We start from the raw sequence: 22,028 nt of genomic DNA, 5'->3' as shown, positions 1-22,028 counted from the left end.
CGGCAGAACATTTGTGATGTTTCATGCTTGAGGTAACATGATGTAGTGGCTTGATACCTTGATTTTCTGTAGCCTCTTTAAATACTACAACAGTATTTCAATAAATCTCTTAAACCACTCTAAAATGACAAATAATTTACATAATATCGCTTGTTCCAAAGAAAGGTTTTATTCCTGCTGTCAGATATATTCACTCATTTTAATACATGCCATTACAATTTTACAAACTGACGAGTTATTGCAAGATGTTCTAGACCTGTCCAATGTACTGCCACTGGAAAACAGTGAGAGAAGAACCATAATTTAATCCTAATGTGTTATGGATGGGTTTTATGGTAATGTCAGTATTGATTTATGCAGAAGTTGGTGATACATGTTCTAAAGAAATTTAAGATTCATAAAGTTCTTTGAGAGGTGACGAATACACCCCTTCCCCCCATCTTTTACATTAAGTTGGCCTATATATTTATATATATAACATACACTTTAATTTCTCTAGGGATGGTGGTGCCAGTTTTGTGACAACTCTGCTCTCATTATTGACTGTGAAAGGTGTTGGGCGCTTCCCTGCCTCATGGCTCAGTGAGTGGATAAACCAGGAACCCACTGAAGGAGTTGTAGCCCTTTGTGTCTCCACAAATGTACTTTCCCAACATCAGCTCCACATACACTTGGTTGCCTTGTCTAAGCTGCAGTAGCACTGTCTGTGTGGCACTGTCCTCAGAGTCCTCACGGTTGTCCTCCCAGGATGAGGCAATCACTTGGCCGTCCTTCATCAGCTGGATCCTGTGGTTGATGCGTTGACCTTCTGGACCCATGTTGCTGTACACAGAATAGCTGAAGGAGTAGAGTCCTGCTCGAGGAGCTGTGAAAGCACCTGTGCAGATCCACAGTATCAAATACCAGGTTATTATACACTAATACCATATGTGGAACACACATTAACTTGCCATGTCATTGAAAAATGGACTACCACAGCATGCTGAGCAACACATAGACTACACTCTAATTGTAGAACTAAGAAGTGCACCAACAGGGCCTCTGGCATGCCCTATGTTAAAAAGGGCTTGGAATAGAATATGATAAAGCGCTCTGATAAGTGTGATTTAAAAACACATGATGTGCTCCTTCCTACACAACTTTGGTGCAGAGCGCTGCATTTTTTTTGATAAATTGATAATCTGCTCACCTAGTGCGGGATTATACCCATTGCCCTGGTTGATTGAGATGTTCTGGTAAGGAATGGACACGTTCCTGGTGAAAGGTCCAAAACATATAGACATTGGAAACATTGAAGCAGCAAACGCTATGTGACGTCCGCCTGGTAGAGAACAGAAGGAGGGAAACAAATCAGTAAGGCGTTAGAAGGCTGTTGTATTACATGCTTCCTGACCGCCAGAGGGCGCCTTCTGCCTACGGATGGGTGGTTCCCTTGTGCATAGCGTGGATTGAGATTTGTACCCAGTCATGTGTAACAAGTCCACTCTATAAAAAGCACAATACACACTAGACGTCCTTATTCTGTTTATGATCATCTGTCTGGCACAGGGTTGCTGCTATGGTTAACCGTGATTGCAACTTTTGTCTAGCACCTCTGCAGCTACATTAAAGGTCCATCCTGCTTCAATTGACGGCCACCTTCACTAGACTCTGACACGACCCATGCCTGCACTGTCAAGTCATGCCCCCAGCTACCCATCAATGACCACTCATAGCTTTGCCCCCCTCCCCCCACCTCCTTTTGGGAGCACCAGGCACTGTGAGCAGAATGAAATACACAGTTCCACGCCAGATTCCCATGCATGCACAAAAAAGGAGTCTAAGTACAGATTGAAGATACATAAAAAGGCAGAGCACCTGTACAGACCTATGGCTCACACAGAGTCATTGTCTATGCAGCTCCAGCCTCAGCAGGCACAGCTCCTGGTTAGCTCACCACCCACTGCGACTGCTCTGACTCTAATGATATCTATTTCCTTGGGGTGGACTTTCTTAATGATGATGCAGTCTCAACTGCAGTTACTGATCCTCTGTTCATCTCAGGAAATGATGCCAGGGCTGCTTCACCTCTCTGAGCTCTCAGCTACATTACCCAAGCAAAGCCTGCAAGCACATGTATACAATATTTTGAAATGCATTCGAGGTAGTATTATGTGTCCTGAGGTTTATTACCCAGAAACTGGGGTGTCTCATGGCAGTCGTAATAGGGGCACAAAAACAGGCCTTGCTTTCTCAGGTCCCTTTTGCCAGATACATGTAGAACTACACTACACTGGCTCTGTTTGTTGCCCACCAGCCACTACATGATGTACCCCCAACTGACATTAAACTTGAGCCTGCCTCTCAATGAGGGCTGGAGGTTGTCAATCTTTCCGATCAGGCACTTGGGCTTTTGCCTGAAGAGACAGGGGAGCCATATGCTAGACCCATGTACATGCAGCCTGATTGTCTGTCAATAATCCAACAAAAAATGGCAGCTATATGGCACCACATGTAGTGTTCCTTTCACACAATTCTAGGCTCCTGTTTTCCTCCCACAGTCCAAAAACATGTTGGTAGGTGGATTGTCTGTTCAAAAGTGTTATGTGGTGCCCTGTGATGGACTGGGTTTCAGTGTTACATAACTTAATACTTATTTTAGGCCCCGTTCACACCTGACACTCTCGGGTGATCCGATAACAAACGACTGCCAAAATGCATCGTTGTTCACACATAGCCTTTTAAATGCACCTCTTCTGACCACTTGTGATCTGATTTCTCACATCATCTCTGCTTGAAGAAGGGCATTGTGAAATTGGTGCTCCAGCAGGCGGGACAAAACATTCATGTCTGTAACCGCCTATACAGATCAGGGTCACGGTGGGTCTGGAGCCTATCAGAATCACTGGGTGCAAGGTGGGAACACACCCTGGAGGGGGCGCCAGTCCTTCACAGGGCAACACACACTCACATATTCGCTCACACACATATCTTGAGTAACCAGTCCACCTATACACACCTCAAAGCTTGAAATGTCATAATTAATTCTGAAAACCCTGGCTGGGGGCAGTGACACAGTTGATGCAAGCAGTGCTTATTTTTGTCAGAGACGCATTAAGACACAGCACTTTGGCTTTCACACTACAAGAAAAATATGGTCATATGTGTCTCACCACATCGGAATAAGGTTTGAATGATCGTTTGTTTTTGTTACCTCTACTTGAATGCTGTCTACAGATTGTCATCATTTAGTGTACCGGGCAGAATCTGAGACCCAATTAAAAAGGGAAGGAAGGGAAAAAATATTATTAAATGTAGACCTAATATACTACAATCAGATAGAGAGTACTTGATAGATGCTTGCTTTTGAAATCATTGAATCTGTAGTAAATGTTTAGGACAAATTAAATGTAATAGACAGAAATAAAAAAAAATCATATTTTCTTGTTGAGACTTATGTGTAATGTTGTAATGTTCTGTTAAATGGAATTTTCTTTGTTGCTGAGACTGGAAAAAAGAATGAATTAACAATTTATATATATATATATGATTGTTGATTGATTAATATAAATTCAAACCATTAAAAACATCAAGGGTTGTATTTGTATCATTCCAGATTATTTTACCCAGTTCCTTGAGTGTCAATAATTTAAGGGCCTGGCCATCCTAAGGATATGTATATGGACTGGTGAGAAAAAAAATGACTGGTACCTGTGACCTCACCAATCTGCTCATTGAGATTGGACAAGCCTTCCCACAAGCTCACCATCCGTTTGAAAGTGGCCTCCTCCAGCTGGAACAATGGCCCAGCCACGCAGCAGCAGCCTCTTGGCTGTTTGAACTCACAGTCACAGTCCCAGTCTCCACATGGCAGACTGCTTGTCCAGTTTGCTGAGAGAAGAGCAAAGTAAGCATAATGTAGAGCAGAGCGACACGCTAATGTTCTTTTGAGTCATTTTTCTCTAACCGTTCTTCAAGTTATTGAACAGACATTACACTGACACCTAATGGCTGGAATGTGTCAGAGAATTGGTACTGCACCTAAATAATACTTGGTTCCCTAAGCTGGGGGCCTACACAGTGAAGCATAAAGAGGTTCATTCAGGGACTACACAACAGTTCATCTCATGTGTATGGAAGCCAGTTTCCGCCAGATAAAATAATTTTTTAAAAAAGCACATATTTTTATTTTTCATTAATATGCAAGTTGCTATCTCAAAATTTCGAGATACTATCTCATTATTTTGTGATACTAAGTCAATATACTGTTATACTATCTCATTATTTTGAGATAATAAGTTAATATATTGAGATAGTATCTCATTATTTTGATATATTGAGATAGTATACAATCTCAATACATTGACTTATTATCTCAAAATAATGAGATAGTATCACAGTATATTGACTTAATATCACAAAATAATGAGATAGTATCTCGAAATATTGAGATAGCAAATTGCATATTAATGAAAAATAAAAACGGGTGCCATTTTGTATTATTTTATGTGGCGGAAACAGGCTTCCATACATGTGCATCAAGTAAAATGTAAAAAATAAAAATAAAAAATAGAAGAAATTATTATATTATTATATTATATTATTATATATATTTTTTGGCTAATTTCACTCTCCGTCCAAACAATTAACTGGACGATATATAGTTTTCATACAATTTTTCAATTGTTTGTATAATTTCTTTGTCCCTTAGTAATAATATGGAAGTTAACGATGTAGTGAGTAGTATTTCACCTGCAGATTGGCGTAGTGTATCCCAGGCAGTGGTTGCCTCTGTCCTAAAGCACAGACACAGAGCCCCCCACAGGACCACCACAGCTACTGCAGGCCTCTTCATCCTCTTTTTATGAACAGAATCCCTCTGTTCGTGGTGCAAGAAATACATTTTAATATTTTCCATTAATATTACATGATTTTATAAGGACATACGCTGCATTCATGCATTCATTTAAGTTATTAAAAGCATTTGTTCTTTGGATAAGTTCTATAACTACAACTAGGTATTTGATCTGTACACCTTCATTCAATAAACATCATCATTTAATTTTGCATAAATCTGCATCTAATTGGGTCCCTTAATTAAAGTTCTGAGAAGTTTAAATTTCTATTGTAATTATTGAATTGAATGCATTTTAATTTCCACAAAATAATTAAAATACATCTGCACATATAATTTAATGCCAGAATTAAATATTATTAAATAAGCATTATTAGATTAGATTAGATTAGATCAGACTACATTAGATTTATGTAATATCATTTATAAACCAATTTTTAAACTCAATTTTATCAAGATATATCAATGCAGCATGTATTATTACATATAAAATTGTATCACTGAGGGAAGACATGCATTAATCCTTTAAAGTAATAATAGGTTCAAATGTGTACATGACATCCCAATAATAATAAATTAGTAAGTAAAATCTGTTAACAAATTGAAAGAGAAAATATACTGATATAATATATTTGATCTATTCAGTAGTGATGCCCACATCTGAATAATCATGATGCTCAAAGCAAATGGACCAAATGTGTGCAGCATTCATTATGAGACTATAACTGAAACATTTAATTCTGCATAAACATCGCTGTTGAACAAACACCTCTTATCTCCAAAATGGTAACTTCAGGAACAGAAATACTTTCGTAACCTTCAATGTATGTTCAATTAAACTGACTGCATTGCAAACCATTTTGGGCCATTTCTTTTGGTCAATGCGTCATGAAATTGTGACACTGCATTTAGTGCAGCTGAAGATTTTCAATGGTATAAAATATAATTTAAAAAAATGGAGATAGAATATTTTGTTCAGACAGTGATAATATTGACCTCATGTCTGTGAGTGTTATCCTCATACTCACTGTGATCTGGAAACCTGCTGTAGCAGATGAACTGAGGAAAGTGCAGTAGCTGAGTGTATGAGTTTTATCTGGAATGAGGTGCACTCTGTCTTATGCATTCAGTGGTTTTAATGGCAGAATTGTTTAGCTTTTTGTGTGGACTAGTGAGAACAATAGAAAGGGGAAAGTAGGACGGTTGAAACTTCCTGCACATTGCCATGCCTCTCGTCTGACCCATGGAGGCCACTGGGAGTGCAGGATGCTTTTACCATAATTGTCTTTTGTTATTCTTAAATATAATATGCTTTATCAGGTCAGTATCTTGTTCCTGGTGTGGAACACAGGCTGGGTGTGCTTTTGATGGCAGCCATTGTTGTGTGGGAACTTGAGCATCATCCTTTATTGCTGATACATTGATCAGCTCTATCTTTGGTCAGAAGACGCAGTTCTGAAGTAGGTTGAGGATTTGATTTTGTACCAGGGTGTGTACTTTTTTCCCTGGGGGTCTAGAGTAGCTCCCTCAAGAGAATGAATTCACAAAGATCAACAAGTTCTTGTGTAAAAAGTGAAAGCCATTTACAAAAAGAGGGACAGAGCAATGAACTGAAGAAGTTATAATCACCACTGAGATTGGTTACAGGGTTTTGTTATTGTTTGAAAGAACATGAAGTATAAAGAAATGTTCTCCAGTTTGTTATATGACGGAGCGGAACTGAGCAGACTCAGCGGTTTATGAGCCACACATGTTTGTGTTCACCATGCTCAGTGTGGTCTGTGAGCTCTTGAGTGACAGACCCTCATCCACTACATCTGAAATGGAGTGGTATTTGTGGTTTAATAGTAAACCTTCACATCTGTACACTAATGATTCTGTGGATTAATGCACTTAAAAACTCACACCAACATCTGTAATGCCCTTCCAGAAGAGCAGAGGCTGTCACAGAAGCAAAGAGACAACTCAAACTTTAGCACCCAGAGGCGTTGCAATATTTTCAGACGTGTTTTAGTACAACTCAGAATAGCCATGAATGCTGTAGACATGACTGAAGAAGAAAGAGCATTCAAGCAACAGCCTATAAAAGAGCTACGGTTCTTTGACTGTATCTCAATACATAATGCGTTGTCTACATAAGCACTATCTGATAATGTACCTTGATGCTAACTAGCTCTGGTGCCACAGGCAATTTTAACTCCCAAATAATTATGTCTAATGTCCTTTGCAGGGTGACGCAAACTCTCTCTCTCTCTCTCTCTCTCTCTCTCTCTCAATTATATTTTACTCATGTTTATTCTCCTACATGTTTCTACATGGCGGCACGGTGGCGCAGCAGGTAGTGTCGCAGTCACACAGCTCCAGGGACCTGGAGGTTGTGGGTTTGATTTCCGCATGGGTTTCCTCCAGGTGCTCTGGTTTCCTCCCACAGTCCAAAAACACACATTGGTAGGTGGATTGGCAACCCAAAAGTGTGTGTGTGTTGCCCTGTGAAGGACTGGCACCCCCTCCAGGGTGTATTTCCCCACCTTGTGCCCAATGATTCCAGGTGGGCTCTGGACCCACCGCGACCCTGAATTGGATAAGCGCTTACAGATAATGAATGTTTCTACATTTTAATTAGATTTTTTATTTGTAAAACATTTTAAATGACCACAGTGTATGCCATGTACTCTATAAATAAACCTGCCTTGCCTAGTATATAGGCAACAATATCCCTGGCTCTCACTGTAAAATATGATTCTCAAACAATTCATCCCCATTCATTATGTGTGTGCAGGAAAGCAAATATTGTATAATGTGAATAAACTGGAGATTGGGGGGAGCTGAGATCTGTTTGGAAGCTGATCGTCATGTTTATTATTATCAGCTTTATGTCTTATAATACTCTAACAACAAAAAAGCAAGAAAACCTGTGAAGGACTGATGTACCGTGTGTTGTAGTGTATTGGGCAATAACACTGCCTCAGTGCAGTAGTAGAGTTTGAATCCATGCTCAGGTAATCTCACTATATTAAACATTTAAAAGTCCATGGGTAAGATTCCTTTAAAATCTGTTGCTCTGCATAAGTATCTGCTAAGTTTTCTAAATGTGCAGTGCATCCATATATGTCCAAATGAATGGAGGTACTCCCTGTAGTATTTCAGATAGATTGGGAGGAGGGGTTGTTTGTTTGTTTGTTTTAGTTTCTCACTTTTTTGCATATAATTGGACAAACCTTTAAGTATTAAATATTTGCTTCATTATTTTATCTGTTCTTAAAATTTTGTCTCATTTGTTGTTTTTAATGTGTAACTTTTTGATGATTAATTTTCATTGGTTTATCAGAGACTTTTTACGATGCTTTTTCTAAAATGACGACGTCACTAGTTTGAATTGCATGGGAGTTTTATGCACTTTATTTTATTTGTCCACTTTTGCAAATGCAAAAACACACATTTCTGTTGTTCATTCAGTTTTATTGATTGATTCACTTCAATAAACATATTTTGTGGGTTTTACAAACAAGGTATATATTCAGATATGCACTTGAGGGCTAAAACAAAAAAAATCCAATGCTTAGACAGATGCACATTTACAGCTATACATTGTTGGTCCTGGAGCCTAGGAATAACAGAATAGCACAAGTAGCCCTTCGTATGGAGGATGCCGAGGAGATGGTCTTACTATTAAAGGAACAAAGAGTAGACATATGCTACTGATTTTAAACCCTAATTTCAGGATTTAGTCAGTAGCATAGAGCAGGAACCCAGTGAAGGTGTTGTAATGACTGTTATCATCACACAGGAAGCAGGTTATAGGAAGAACCACATCTACACTGTCTCCAGCTTGCATCTGTGTGGTAAGAACGAGAGTGGCACTGTCTTCCTGGTCCTGAGCGTTGTTCTCGCTAAGCGCTGCAATCACAATACCGTTCCTCCGCAGTCGAACACATGCAGCCAGAAGGGCCCCTGGGGCCCCTGAATCACTGTATGCGGTCAGGGCCAGGACATAGACCCCTGAGCGTGGGACCGTGAAGACCCCTGTGTTTATATTGTAGCCATCACCCATGTTAATGAACACGACCTGGTACTTTACCACAGCTTCCACGTCCTTAGGACCAAAACATCGGCGAGTGTCTGTCAGAGCCACTGAGAAGGCACTGCGGCTCGCTGAGCAGAAAGAGAACATGTGGTCAGTAACTTAGGAATACTGACCGGCTTCTTGTTTAGCAACAATATTGATAACAAAGAATGGAAACCTGTGTATTTTAAAAGTGATAAAGTCCAAAATTATTAGCTGCTCAAAAATGTATTCATTAATTTCCTTCTCTGATTCTTCTAAAGTTATCCAACAGCCATTATACTGACAGGCAGTAGCCTGAAAGTTCAAGAGATTCTACTGAGATACTGAGCTTATTTAAAACATGGCTGACTGCCTAATGGAACCCTCTCTGCAGAGCATAATTACCATCGTTCAGAGACTACAAAGTAATTTAACTATTGGTGAACAGAATGTCAAAATAATAATAATTACATTGATAAATATTTTTGCTACTTCTTGAAGTGAAATAATGGACTGTTCTTATAAGCTCTTTTAGCAGTGGACAGATTTTTTATAAAAATGCTGTGCTGTTTAGACAAGTTACTTGCTATAAATTATATGGATAGGTTTGGAAAGCTAGTTTGCTCACAGCGCATGTTGTTTAGAACTCCTTGAGCTCGCTCCAAACCCCTCTGCAGTTCAGTCATGGTCATGTTGAAGTAAGTCTCCATCCTCCATGCTTGTTTCTGCATCAGGCAGCAGCCACAAGTCGCTGAGTCAGTCAGGCATGCTGCAGATCGAAAGTCACACGGTCAGATTTAAATTTAGTCTTTAAGATGGCATAGTACAATTAGTTCCTTGAGTCAGTAAATAAACAAATGGATCTGTTTAAGACATCTTGGCTTTAACATATTTTTGTATTCAGCTCAAGTCTACTTCACAATGATTCAATGCACGTTCACCAAGAAATTTGTTTTTAAGAATTCTTTCGTATACTTCACCATTTTCATTTGAGGGGTCTGTTTGGCTGGGATTTCCAGGGCCATTCCAAGAGTATGGCACATTCTGCGCAATGGAGTATCCCAGCAAACAAAAGAAAAGTAACACCGTGCCTGGGTCAGGAAAGAAAAAATATGGAATGGTGGGTTAATAAATATAGCCTCTGTCATACTTGTCTCTGCTGTTCAATCAAAATCTCAAATGTCCATTTTTGAGGGTTTTTAAAGTTTGACATACTTTGAAAACCCCAGCGGCACTATACATTGTCTCAAATCATTGCTCAATCATTTTATATTAAATTCCACTGAAAGTTCACAATGTTTTGTCTCCTGTAACTTTACCATTTTGGAGACATGAGTTTTTGTCTGACAACAAAATTATTCTTCGATAACATACAGAAATATAAACTATAAACCTGACGTTAGACTTTTATTTGTAACATTGCATATGATATCATGAAATGTTTATTGAGTAAATTTTCTAATTTCAACAAAACACAGAAATAATTCTCGGTCACTTTCTTTTGATCTAATACTGAATCAGACAGTTTTCCTTACAAAATTTCACAGGGCTGTGGTCAGTCCTACCTCTCATTCTGCTGTGTGTGGATGTTCATAGACCATTCTCTGTGTAGAAGGCGTTTGGTAAAACAGGTAGGGGAGACATGGTTATAACTGTCTAGCTGACTCCACCTCTTTGTTTCCTCTAGGTGAGAGAAAGGGCAGATCCTCTGTGCTTTTGTCCTACAGATAACGAGAGATAAGCAGGATTTGTGTTGTGTGGAATCTCATACATGTTACTCCATGGTGCACTCCCCTCAATAGGTACAGGTATCAGTGTTCCGATGGGTATTCCACTGGGAAATTGTTTTATGAATGTAAAGGATGCTTTTGTTGTTTATTTACTGTATTGTGAAGACAGGTGATGGAAAAGAATCTCTGCAGACACATTTAAAGATATAAATACATCTTTATTTACAGAAACAGTGTCTTTTGGGTTCTTGAGAGAGAGAGAGAGAGAGAGAGAGAGAGAGAGAGAGAGAAAGAAATTTATATAGTCTCCTATCCTTACTGGCAGCTTATCCTAAACATTTCCCTCTTTGGAGCACAGACACAGAACATACGTATAAACTCAGAACAGTGAACATCTCTTTATGCTGCACTTAAGACTAAATATATATTTAAGAAATATTTGTCACTATAGAATGTTGTGTTTAAGACTGTTGGATATATAGAATAGTAAAATTATCAAAAATTGGATGAGTTATATATTACAGGTTGGCTTGTTATTACTTTCCTAATAAAGTATTGTATGAGTCAGTAGATCAGATGTTGGTTATTCTGGTGGATAAAGTATTCGTGATTAAATACAGCTTAAAATGTAAAAATATTGATCCATAGAAACATTTAGTAAACTTTCATTAGTTGACTCAGGCATGCTGTCAGCTTGATGACAACAGATGTTTACTGACGAGTACTTGGCTATACACCACTCTACTCTGAAAAAAAGTCTTCTTTGTAATATGTTAACCTGTTCCCAATGTACTATGACAAAACCCGTACTGAGGAAATGCCACTGAGAGAAAAAAAAAAGCTAAAGTAGGCCAATGCCCAAGAGTGCAGAGAAAGAAATGAAATGTGATATGGATATGCAAACTGATATTTTTATTTACTTTTTTTTAAATTATATATTCTTGTGAGAGATTGAAGCAGGGAAGTCATCAGGGACTTGCTGCAGATGGGCTTGGAAGCTCATGCTAACTCTAATCTCGCCAATTTGTAGCATTCTGAGAAGTGGTAGATTTCATTAAAGAGCAGTTTTGTTTATTTGTTGTTTTTTGTTTCGTACTGGATCTGCTTTATTAGTTTTGAGAAATTTGAAAAAAAAAAATCCAAAAGCATGACTTATTACAAGTCAATACAACCAGACAAAACCAAATTAATACACTTTGTAGTCTTTAATCACCACTTCAAATAACAGAACTAGTGTTCTGTGGAGAAGGAATATAAGTGCTACCTTTTATCGACAATGACCTCGGAAATGCTAATGTGTCCCCAACACTGAAAACGGGAGGCTGCGTTGTCAGCGGTTATCAAATGCTTGAACAGCTGTTACAGCCTGACAGAGTTTTGTCTGAACACTTCATTTGACCTAGCCGTGGTAGTGAACACAAACACACACGTAGTGAGCAACTCATCACACACAAGGGCAGTTGTAGCCTTTGAATGAGTTTTCTCTTGACGGTCCCGGGAATAGATCCGTCGACCCTCCAGCCTCAAGCTCGCTTCTCCAACCGCCAACCCACGGATAACGTTATATATATGCTGGGATTCCATTTTAATTTTGAAAAGCCCCGTTTTTATTTGTAAAAAAAAAATAGCAAGAAAGGGCGACGATTGGTTTGTTTCTGGGGCCAAATGTGTCTGCGATCTGGGAATTATTTCTAATAAGGTTGGCCATTTTACGGTGTCTGTCCTGCCCTTTGAGGAAGCCAGCACTGACATCAGCAGCTGGTGTAAACCAGAGTCTGTAAGTGATTCATTTCTTGGTACATACTTGGAGTATGACAAAATCCCCTATAGACAAACATAAGAAGTTTGCTCACAGCACACCCTAGTGGTTAAATTTAGTTTTGGACAGACATGCAGTTTACTCACTGAAGATGCTTTCTATAATTATTTTTATTATAACGTTAGGAAAATGTTGCATAAATATTTTATGTTCACATGAATCAAATTTCACAAAACAAGTGATCATCACGAACTGACATATCAACCACTAAAATACACATTGCCAGCTCATTTTAGTCCTCCTCCTGCTGTTCTTAATCCAGATCACAGATGGTAATTGTGGAACCCACTCCAGACCAGAAGCGAAAGCCAGGACACAGTGGTCTGCTAAATTCTGCTTTTACACAGTAGATCTGATGGGCCTGGTTGTTAGAGACTCTGTAGAAGGCCAATACACCTGCATGCTGGTCCAGGTAGACTCCAATCCGCCGAGCTTTAAGACCTGCCACTGCGGTTTCCTTCCCTGCGTGCCAGAAAGAGAAGGCAGTGCCTGACCAGTACAGTGTCCAGGAGTGTTCATTGTGGCCCAGTCTTGAGCTGTCATCTGTCGTAGAGCGCAGCATATTTTTATAAGCCACACCAATGGTCACCTGAAATGAAAGTTATTCACTCTATCATTATCTGTGACTGCTTTACCAAGTTCGGGTGGGTCTGGAGCATACCTGGAGACTATTGGAGGAAACCCATCCAAACAGAGGGAGAACACACCAAACTCCTCACAAAAAAGTGACCCTAGACTGGGTTTGAACCCACTTTCTTGGAATCCTAGAGCAGTATGACAGTGACTTGTTGCACAACCAGTCCACCAGAGAAAGTTATATGGCATTTAATACAAAAACAAATGAGATTTGCTGTTTAAATAAGGACTTTGCTAAGGAATTAAATCCAGTGGACTCCAATTAGAATCACACTTTTAGTTTAGATTGCCCAAATACTAAATTGTATCCAATTTCCATTTTATTTTATCCCTGAAATAAACTTTATGCTTTGATGTCCTATGTAGCAAAACAACATTTATTTGGAACCATTTTCCAGCTTCTCTTATTCTATATAGTTAAGCATCACATTTTTTCTGCAGTGTCTTTTATACTTATGTAAGTGACCTCTGTCCTTATTGGCTGCCATGCACACACTTTGCCTCATTCAAAAAGCAGTCATTGCTGGAACAAACTTAAGTTATGACTGAAATCCACTGGGAAATTGGGGAAAACATGAACTCAAGCCCATTTCTGATGTTTGAATCTTTCAGATTCACTGCACTTGCACATTTGCCAGCTCAGTGAATGATTATATAGAAATACGGTCATGGTTTTGATGCCACAAGTATGAGGATTTCAAATTCATCTTCATCAAGAAGTGTATAAGGCATTTTGAAATTCAATTAAATTGTTTAACTCTTAGTTATATACACCTTTCATTTTTACTTTACATATGAATGTATGTTTTTAATGAGGACTTTAAATAAACGATCTGTCCAATTTGTACATCTCAAGAATTCCAAGTTATAAAAAAGAAATCTGTTTTAATTAATGTCCTTTTACCACTGTTGTTCCATATAATAAGTGCCTAAAAATCAGATTTTAAACTACTTGGCAAGAAATCACCTGAAAGTACTGCAGTGTGTAAACATGTTGATTTATGATGGATAATTTGTCCTACAGTACCTTCTGTCCTGTCCATTCCACCTCCCAGTAGTAAGGACCTCCAGCCAAATCTTGTTGGCACATGACCTGTCTCCAGTAGAGGAAGCGATCAGGGTGCTCAGGGTAGTTCTGATTCTCTGCTCGTAGTGTGGCCTTGCAATCTCCTTCAGACAAACGGATGTGACGGTAAGCACTGTTCTGATCCAGCGTGGGCTCGCAGCGGACTAAAACAAAAGGTTATTCATTATATCTACTTGCATTATTAATAAAAACGGGTCTCTCTGAGATGCATACCTTTAATACAATATGCAGCTAAATGGGGAATTTGTTACATACTATTCACGTAATAACTGCAGCAAGATATTGTGGAAAAACAAAATCACATTTTTTTCGTAACAAATAAACATACTGAGGAACAAAATTGAGAATGAAATAATGGCAACCAAGAACCTTTTAGTCAAATTTTACACTGGAAAACCACATCAAGATCAAATTGGGAAGAAGAAAATTAAATTATTCTGCCATTTTTCAATATGAAGCTCCTGATGTGGAGCAGGTGAACTGGTAAATATTAGACAAATACCTCCCTCGTGACACCATTACTTTTTCAATATTAAAACAAAATATGCACTTACATTTAAGCATTTCCTCTCTGGTTTTAGGCGCCTGGTTTTCTGTACTAAGGGTTTCCTCTTCCTTCACTGCAAAATAAAAAGTATCCAAGTGACTCAAAGCAGAAAACAGGATGAACTGTCCTTCTTTTACAGTTTACATATATTTTGTACAGTTACCTGGTTGTGCAGCAGGAGCTGGAGGATGCTGATGTGTTGCTGAATGAAGTCTTATGTCTTCAGGTGTACTGTTCCTGGATGAAAGGGTCATCTCAGGAGCTAAACAAAAAAGGAGCTAAACAACTTAAAACAATGCTCTAGTAAAGGCCATTTTAGTCAGATTTAGGGTTGATGGTTGTACTTAATATTTTGACACAGATAAAAAATAGTTTAATAAAACATTTAATACCTGGTAGTGGTAAACATGGTCTGTACCACAACAAAATTTTATTTCAATACCTAGTTCTTGTCATATTCTAAGTACTTTTGTTGCATGTTGCAAATTGCTTTATTTTAGGTTACATGTAATTTGTGTGTTGTGCTGAAAATTATCATCCTGTTCATTGAAACAAACACCATAAGAGCATCAAGTCCCCTCCCATCATTATTAGTATAATTTGGGCTCTGAAACATATAAACAAACCTGTCTGCTGTGAAGCAGCTTGTATATCGCTAGAGACAGGGCCTGCCTCTGATGCCTGATCATTAGTCGATGGTGCTGGTGTTGCTATATCATTTACTATAATAGAAAAAGAGAGACAAAAAACACTTCTGTTTTCTTCAAAACAAAATGGAAAACATTAAAGCAATGTGATGTTTTTATAGAGACTCAGAAACATACATCTGTGGGTAGAGGAATTTGGGGGAACACTGGGGAATTTAAAATGGCTCCATCAGCTACTTTATTACATTAAATGTTTACTAATACTCTGCCTTATGTCTGAGAGCTTTAGAGTGTGTATGGATATATAATGCCACGTTATGAGTATTACATATGTTTTTTTTTTTGTTTTTTTTTATAAAATTCTGTGGATTTTTTTCTATCGTTAAAAAAAAATAATATTTTTGTTGAAGGCTTTGCGACCTGCCTCTAATCACAAATGTTAAGACAGCTACATTTCTTAACAATTAGCTGTTTCATATTAAACCCACTCCAAATGACTTTTACAATTCCAGTTATCACTATGATTAAATAATGTCAAATTGGACATTGCCTCACCACATCTGAAAATACTAGCCAGGCTTTCTTTGTAAAGATTATTCAGCCCATCTCTGAAAGTCTCAAGAGCAGATCTGACCCCAGTTTCCACTGTGTCTGGGCAGGAAATTTGCAAGTGGATATTCTGATCCTGGCCTACATCACCAACAGTAACCAGGGCCTGTAAATGGCAAAAGAAAACATTAGTGAATTATTTACAGATAAAAAGCACACTGTACCTTCCACAGGTATGTTTGTGTTAAAACCTTTAACATAGGTTTTGACAAAATATATTCTGTAGCTTCCTACACTATAGCTGCTGTTCACTGACCAAGAAAGTCTAGTGGAATCTCACAATGGGCAGTTGCATTACTTACATTTAGGAACTGAATAGAGTCCTGTATGTGAGCTAATCTGTTCAGTTCATCTTGTTGTTTGCGGAGCTGGCTGATCTCTTGCTGTAGTCTTAAGTGGTGGGCTTCTATGTGATTGCAAGCAGAGGCTTCATAGGTCTGAAGGAGTTCCAAAACCTGGGATTTCATTGATTCCACACTCTTCAGCAAATCAGCAAACATCTCCAGACTGTCCCTCTGAAGCCCCTGAACCACATTCTTTAAAATAAATAAATAATGTATAAGACATTGCCCTGATGACACAGGTCATTTGTTAAATGAAACAAAAATTTTAAAGACATATTCTAAAATGTTTAATATTTCTACACAGTTCAATGACTTTTTTTTACATCAATGATACGGACACATTTCAACACCAAGTATTTCAATGTGCAGCAAGAACATTTTTCTTAATTCACTTAGTAAGAGGAAGATTAAACATCTTAATCTTACCTCATGAGCACGAAAATCCTGTGATAATGTCTGAATAATCTTCTCTCTGTCTTGAATACTACTTTTTATCTTTTCTTTCTTTTGCTCCAGCTCTTGCTGTTAAAAAAGGTAAAACACAGTTCAGGACTTATGAACCAGATATCTGATCCTACACACTAAACAGATAAGACATATTGAATAAATAAAATCAAATAGGAAGGTCATTTCTATACCTCCTTGTCCAACTCTGGGTGGATCACCCGGTGGCCTTTATGCTCCAGGAGACAACACTCTTCACACACACACACTCTATCATCACAGCAGTACAACTCTAGGACCGCTTGGTGCAGTGAACACAGCTTTGGGGAGGTGGAAGGGAGCTGAGGATATAACGATCCCAGAAATGCGGCACCTTCAGCTCCATCCATCCCTAGAGCTGAAGAAGAAGTATCCACAGTTACAGAAGTAGATGGAGTAAGAGAGTGGTGAACAGGTGAGGAAGGCTTATCCTGCTTCTGTGTCCTCAGCTTCTTTATAGCTTCCATTAGCATGTTATTTCTACCCAGAGAAGGCCTGGGTTTGAAGTCCCGCCTGCACTGTGGGCACAAGTAGATTCCCTTTGGTGCAGCTTTGTCCCAATGCTTCTGGATGCATTGAAGGCAATAGGAATGACCACAAGGAATTGTAGCAGGGTCACACAAATTCTCCAAACAAATGGAGCATGAGAACTCCTCCGGAGGGCAGCTGAATGAAGCCATGACTGGAAAAATCTGAAAAGGAGATGGTTTTGAAATCGTCTGAGTAGTACAAACACAAAAGCCTCTCTTTTTAAACTGCAGTAGGTGGAGTTAATGACTGGTATAACAAGTCCTGAAAAACTTTCCAGATGTATCACCGTGATTGGGTGTTAAAAGACTCAACAGTTTCAGGAGGAGAAGGCCTTGTGCTTAAACATGTCAGCTGAAAGGAATTCAAAAAAGGCAGACCGACTGGTTACCCATGATCTAACAATATACCAAGAATGTATAATAATGGCGTTGACCAGCCATAACAATCAGGGCTTATAACTATGAGTAGTTTTGGAAGGTGGGATCTTTTTAGTGGGGAAATCCTGACAGAGTCATTATGGTTATAGGGAAATTCCACTACGAAGTTTTATCACACTATCAGACAAATGGAAACAACTGGAATATTTTTTCAAAGTGTATTTTATTATGTTCAAGAGAATGCTTTTAGCATTGAGTTTAAACAATAATATAACCTATTATTTATTACTGTAGATATATAGTAATTTAAACACATGCTATTTGAATGCAGATATGCTCGAACGCCCACTGGTGGTTTTATTTCAGCGGATTAAAAAAAAAAAAAAAAAAAAAAAAAAAAAAAAAAAAAGCACTAGGGTTAAACGGGTAAACAGTCGTATCAAAGCTCTTTCAGCCGAATGAGGGTTTTTTACGCAACTGGCAACCCGAGCAGTGCCGGAAAAGCTTTATGTATTTCAGCCTTGTTCAAGGTGAGAGTCTTATTTAATAACACCCTCCTGCTCTTGTAATTATTGTATGCTTGTGCTTGGTTGTTGTTCTTCTGAAGGTGTATATTCAGTCGTATCCTCGGCTCCGAAAACAGCGAATGTAATCGCTGTCAAAACACCGTTTTCTTGGTGTTGATGGTTAGACGGTTAGCAGTGCACTTGCTAATGCTAAATACAGCTGTGAGGTACTTTTGATAGATGGTTTAATCTTAGTATTACAGCAAGTGTATTATGTTAATGAGGCTGGACATATATAGATTGTACAGCATATTGGAGGCATTCTCTCTGGGAATGAGACACTTTATTTTTTGTTCGCAATTATTTTCTCAACTCGACATGTTGATTCCTCGCTGTTAAATGAGCCCACGTTAGAATCATAAATAACAGCGGGCTTTTGAAGTCATGTTTTTAGTAATATATATCTGGAGGAGAATTATTAAAAGAATATAGGGAGAAATAGCTAGCTTATGTGTGTAACGTCTAGTCGAGACTCTAACCCTTTCCACAGTTTGCCTTTTAATATATAAAAAAAGTAGTTACGTTGATACTATACGGTGTGATAAAGGAACATCTAGATAACCGTTAACCTCAGCAGGCCGAAAGATATTGCTGAAGTTCACCCCTGAAATCTGTATAGCTATGTACAAACCATCTTTGCTTTGAATCTTGCTCTTGTTCTTATTGCAGGATGTTTAGGAGTCCTCAGTTTGTGTCTTCAGCAAGCTGCCTGGGGACCTATAGATCACTGCTTATGACAGTTAAAGACTTACAAAAGCCTATTCATGGAAGGACAGTATGCAATAGCTCCTTCTCATTACAGTTAAATTGCGCAGTTTATAAAGAGAAAGGGCATCAGAGGAAACATCACTGTAAGCATGGGCAGGGGAACAGCAATTCTGCTTCACAAGAAATGATTCACAGTCCTTTCTCAAGACTGATTGACTCAGGGTGTCCTGTCAACACACATCCCTCCAACAATGTGGCTCATGAGACAAGGGTACTCAAAGGTGGCACTACTAAGTTCCTCAGAAATACCTCTAAACTATACCCTTCAAGCTTAATTTTATCACACATTTCTATATCACATTTCTCCTTTAGGGACCCTGTTCTTTGTAAGTGCCTTCTACTTGAAAAGCAAGCAGGCAAGCTCAGAAGAGCAGACAATATATGCGTGACACACACAAACACAAGTATTATAAGCCAGAGAAGTTGTCACTCTGCCACCAGTTTCACGTCATTTAAAGGCAACTTCTATTGTCCGAATAAATGGAGCAAAAGCCTCCTGACCTCAAGCCCATTAGGATGGAGCCACTGTGGACATGTGACAACCAAAACACAAGATGTGGAGAAGAGAGTCCCACAAAAACCAACTCTAGAAGACTGTCTTACAATTGAGAATATGGAGCGATGTAGAATCCACCTGCGGCCCAACACTGTGCTGTATGAGAAGGAGAAGGGAAAGAGCTGGGCAGCTGTGCTGGTGTCTCTATGCACAGTTGGGGGAGAGCCTTCATTCCTCTTCACCCTTAGGTCCAGTAAACTGAGAGGAAGACACAAAGGAGACGTCAGGTACAACTTCTGTGTAGTAACAGGCAAAATCAAGACCTTTTTAATTATTTTTACATCTCTATACCTTAAAAAAAAGCTTTAGGGAGGTGTAATATAATGTTAATATTTGAATTGACTATGTCCACAGAAACTGTTTGTTCTCTGTGCAGTTTTGCAGGGGGAAAACGGGACCCCTCAGACAGGAATGTTGTGGACACAGCACTGCGGGAAGCCAGGGAAGAACTTGGGATTGCAGTGAATGAAAACGAAGTATGGGGTGTGCTAAAGCCACTGCAAGATTCAGTGAGTGTTGCATTCAAGTTTTTTTTTATTTTATTTTATTATTATTTTTTTTTCTTTCTTAAACGGTCCTTTCTCTTGAGATTTTGAAGTTTAAAACTAGGCAGTGTAAGAATTGTTGTAAAATAATAGGCAATTAGAAACTGCACAACAAAACATCTGTTATACATTGAGATATATAACATTTCTCACATTAGAGAGCCTGTAACCACATGAAATCCTTCTGTATATTTTGGATGAATCTTAATTTAAATCCAATGTTATTTCCTACAAAGATCAGTGATTTGGTTTAATACAGAGGCATCCATTTCTTTTCCTTTGTTTTTTCTTCTAGTCAGGAATGTTGATAGCACCTGTTTTAGCCAACCTCGGACCTCTGGAGGCTCTAACATTCTGTCCCAACCCAACAGAGGTAAGGATTATTGTTGAAAGGCTTATTCTCAAATGAAGTTGTTTGTTTGTTTGTTTATTTATTTATTTGTTATTCTGTGTGCCCCAAAGGTGGAGGAGATCTTTACCCTGACTGTAGCACATGTATATGACCCACGGAACCGGGGTTACACTCACTTTCGCACAGGCGATCGTTACGGCTACACACTTCCTGTGTTTCACAATGCTAAGTACAGAATCTGGGGCTTGACTGCAGTTGCCTTGGATCACACACTGAAACTCATTATTCCAGTTTAGCAGTTCCACAATCTAATTCAACTACAATGTGTTCTATAATAGAGATTTATTTATTTGGCTTTGATGAAGTCTGTAAACCCCCCTCCCCCAGGAATGAGATAAAAAAAAATAATGTAATTTAAACTGTTGTCAGGATTGAGACTGGATGTCTCCATTTGAATCTAATCATGCACACAAAAATGGCAGAATACATCTCACACTATGCAATTTGTGTCTCTGTGCTAAGAACATAATTTCTGAAATTGTAATTGTTCCTTTCTGTGTAACGAATAATGCTTTTAATGACCAGTATATAGTTAAAGTATTTAGGAGGCAAAATATAATAATAAAAACAGTGCTGATTGGTGATATGCATTGCAAATGCAATGAATTTGCAGAGGTTTAATACTTTTCCAGAAACTTGTGGGAAAAGTACTACCTTAAAGAAATGGTGCTTTTTACCTGACAATGCAATAAAGCTGTGTTAAATAAATCTTTTGTTACTTTCAATTCATACATCACTTCAAGTGAAAGGTTTGTTTTAAATTACTTTTATTGTTACTATTATTATTATCAATCATAAATAGTTTTTGTGTCAGTTTCAATGAACTAATTTCTTTCAAATTTTGTTTAAAGATTGTTAAATCATAACAAAACAAAGCCTGCCTCGCAATTAGGAAAATACTGAGCATGCAACATCAGAAAACATGTTGTTTAGAGTAGATTGTCAATGGATTTGTTTTGGTGATATGTAGACAACACAATTTAAAACTTCTAATCCGTTTTATTTCTTTATAAAATAAATTTGTTTAGCACCATTGAATGTTTTAATGTTTAGGGAGTTGGATATTGCAGTAGGTTCATTTATATATTTGTATTATTATTATTATTATTATTTTTAGTTTACAGCATATTTACAGAGTACTTTACACTATACATTTTAATACAGAAAGGCTATTAAAAGAAACTGCTTTTTTCTGTGACTGGGAATCTTGTCCCAGTCTAAGGCCAACATCCTGTGTCCTGTTCTACAAAATACGGAGGTTTTATTATGTGAAAAAATTTAAATTATTGCAGCACTGCAGGAACATTGTATGAGAGAAACTTTAGTTTAAAATATATCTTACTCAGTTTTAATAGTGTTACAGAGGTAGGCATATGTAGTTTTAGGATTGCCCAATGTGTTACATTGGTACAACACTGAACAGGAAATCAAGTCCTAGTTTGCTGCATGGAGGGTGGCAGGGTCACACTCAAATATACCAAATACTATAGTT

At 38.2% G+C, this 22,028-nt stretch overlaps 4 protein-coding genes across 5 annotated transcripts; 1 reads left to right on the top strand and 3 right to left on the bottom strand.

Moving 5' to 3' along the window:
* Window positions 1–230: 230 nt before the first annotated feature.
* On the bottom strand, window positions 231–4,834 carry cbln18 (cerebellin 18). Its single transcript, XM_066646870.1, has 4 exons — window positions 4,732–4,834; window positions 3,691–3,870; window positions 1,190–1,321; window positions 231–877 (listed from the first exon to the last, which is right to left on the bottom strand). The coding sequence occupies exons 1-4, from the start codon at window positions 4,832–4,834 to the stop codon at window positions 573–575; spliced, it is 720 nt and encodes a 239-aa protein (XP_066502967.1). The 3' UTR covers window positions 231–572.
* Window positions 4,835–8,322: 3,488 nt separating this feature from the next.
* On the bottom strand, window positions 8,323–12,367 carry cbln20 (cerebellin 20). The gene is made up of 5 exons (XM_066665555.1): window positions 11,874–12,367; window positions 10,445–10,600; window positions 9,860–9,970; window positions 9,508–9,648; window positions 8,323–8,986 (listed from the first exon to the last, which is right to left on the bottom strand). Exons 2-5 carry the CDS (start codon window positions 10,449–10,451, stop codon window positions 8,559–8,561), a joined length of 687 nt encoding a protein of 228 aa, XP_066521652.1. The 5' UTR covers window positions 10,452–10,600; window positions 11,874–12,367; the 3' UTR covers window positions 8,323–8,558.
* Window positions 12,368–12,548: 181 nt separating this feature from the next.
* Window positions 12,549–17,576, bottom strand: ftr86 (finTRIM family, member 86). Its single transcript, XM_066665521.1, has 9 exons — window positions 16,937–17,576; window positions 16,725–16,820; window positions 16,257–16,490; window positions 15,901–16,060; window positions 15,325–15,420; window positions 14,862–14,960; window positions 14,706–14,771; window positions 14,092–14,294; window positions 12,549–13,017 (listed from the first exon to the last, which is right to left on the bottom strand). Exons 1-9 carry the CDS (start codon window positions 17,459–17,461, stop codon window positions 12,682–12,684), a joined length of 1,815 nt encoding a protein of 604 aa, XP_066521618.1. The 5' UTR covers window positions 17,462–17,576; the 3' UTR covers window positions 12,549–12,681.
* nudt8 (nudix hydrolase 8) lies at window positions 17,045–21,230 on the top strand. Of its 2 annotated transcripts, none has more exons than XM_066665543.1 (5): window positions 17,045–17,196; window positions 18,925–19,806; window positions 19,956–20,088; window positions 20,420–20,497; window positions 20,587–21,230. In XM_066665543.1, the coding sequence occupies exons 2-5, from the start codon at window positions 18,926–18,928 to the stop codon at window positions 20,770–20,772; spliced, it is 1,278 nt and encodes a 425-aa protein (XP_066521640.1). In that variant the 5' UTR covers window positions 17,045–17,196; window position 18,925; the 3' UTR covers window positions 20,773–21,230. The 2 variants fall into 2 exon arrangements, with proteins under 2 accessions (XP_066521640.1, XP_066521631.1); XM_066665534.1 differs by lacking the exon at window positions 17,045–17,196 and adding an exon at window positions 18,081–18,219.
* Window positions 21,231–22,028: the final 798 nt, after the last annotated feature.

Source organism: Hoplias malabaricus, chromosome 1 (assembly GCF_029633855.1).
Source record: "Hoplias malabaricus isolate fHopMal1 chromosome 1, fHopMal1.hap1, whole genome shotgun sequence".
NCBI classification, from domain to species: domain Eukaryota; kingdom Metazoa; phylum Chordata; class Actinopteri; order Characiformes; family Erythrinidae; genus Hoplias; species Hoplias malabaricus.
The sequence above is the reverse complement of the archived record's forward strand: the minus strand, read 5'-3'. Positions and strand labels throughout refer to the sequence as shown.

What these genes read in the sequence shown, in the direction of transcription:
- cbln18 (XM_066646870.1), bottom strand. Translation starts at nt 4,834, where the DNA reads ATGAAGAGGCCTGCAGTAGCTGTGGTGGTCCTGTGGGGGGCTCTGTGT. An exon ending in TACACTACGCCAATCTGCAG is followed by an intron (nt 3,871 to 4,731) that starts GTGAAATACTAC and finishes CTCTTCTCTCAG; the next exon opens with CAAACTGGACAAGCAGTCTG. An exon ending in GCAGATTGGTGAGGTCACAG is followed by an intron (nt 1,322 to 3,690) that starts GTACCAGTCATT and finishes GTTCTCTACCAG; the next exon opens with GCGGACGTCACATAGCGTTT.
- cbln20 (XM_066665555.1), bottom strand. An exon ending in AGACCCCTCAAATGAAAATG is followed by an intron (nt 9,649 to 9,859) that starts GTGAAGTATACG and finishes TTCGATCTGCAG; the next exon opens with CATGCCTGACTGACTCAGCG. An exon ending in AGTTCTAAACAACATGCGCT is followed by an intron (nt 8,987 to 9,507) that starts GTGAGCAAACTA and finishes CTTTCTGCTCAG; the next exon opens with CGAGCCGCAGTGCCTTCTCA.
- ftr86 (XM_066665521.1), bottom strand. Translation starts at nt 17,461, where the DNA reads ATGGCTTCATTCAGCTGCCCTCCGGAGGAGTTCTCATGCTCCATTTGT. An exon ending in AGGATTTTCGTGCTCATGAG is followed by an intron (nt 16,491 to 16,724) that starts GTAAGATTAAGA and finishes TTTATTTTAAAG; the next exon opens with AATGTGGTTCAGGGGCTTCA. An exon ending in GGCTAGTATTTTCAGATGTG is followed by an intron (nt 15,421 to 15,900) that starts GTGAGGCAATGT and finishes TTTCTATTATAG; the next exon opens with TAAATGATATAGCAACACCA.
- nudt8 (XM_066665543.1), top strand. Translation starts at nt 18,926, where the DNA reads ATGTTTAGGAGTCCTCAGTTTGTGTCTTCAGCAAGCTGCCTGGGGACC. An exon ending in AGACACAAAGGAGACGTCAG is followed by an intron (nt 19,807 to 19,955) that starts GTACAACTTCTG and finishes TTCTCTGTGCAG; the next exon opens with TTTTGCAGGGGGAAAACGGG. An exon ending in TCTGTCCCAACCCAACAGAG is followed by an intron (nt 20,498 to 20,586) that starts GTAAGGATTATT and finishes TGTGCCCCAAAG; the next exon opens with GTGGAGGAGATCTTTACCCT.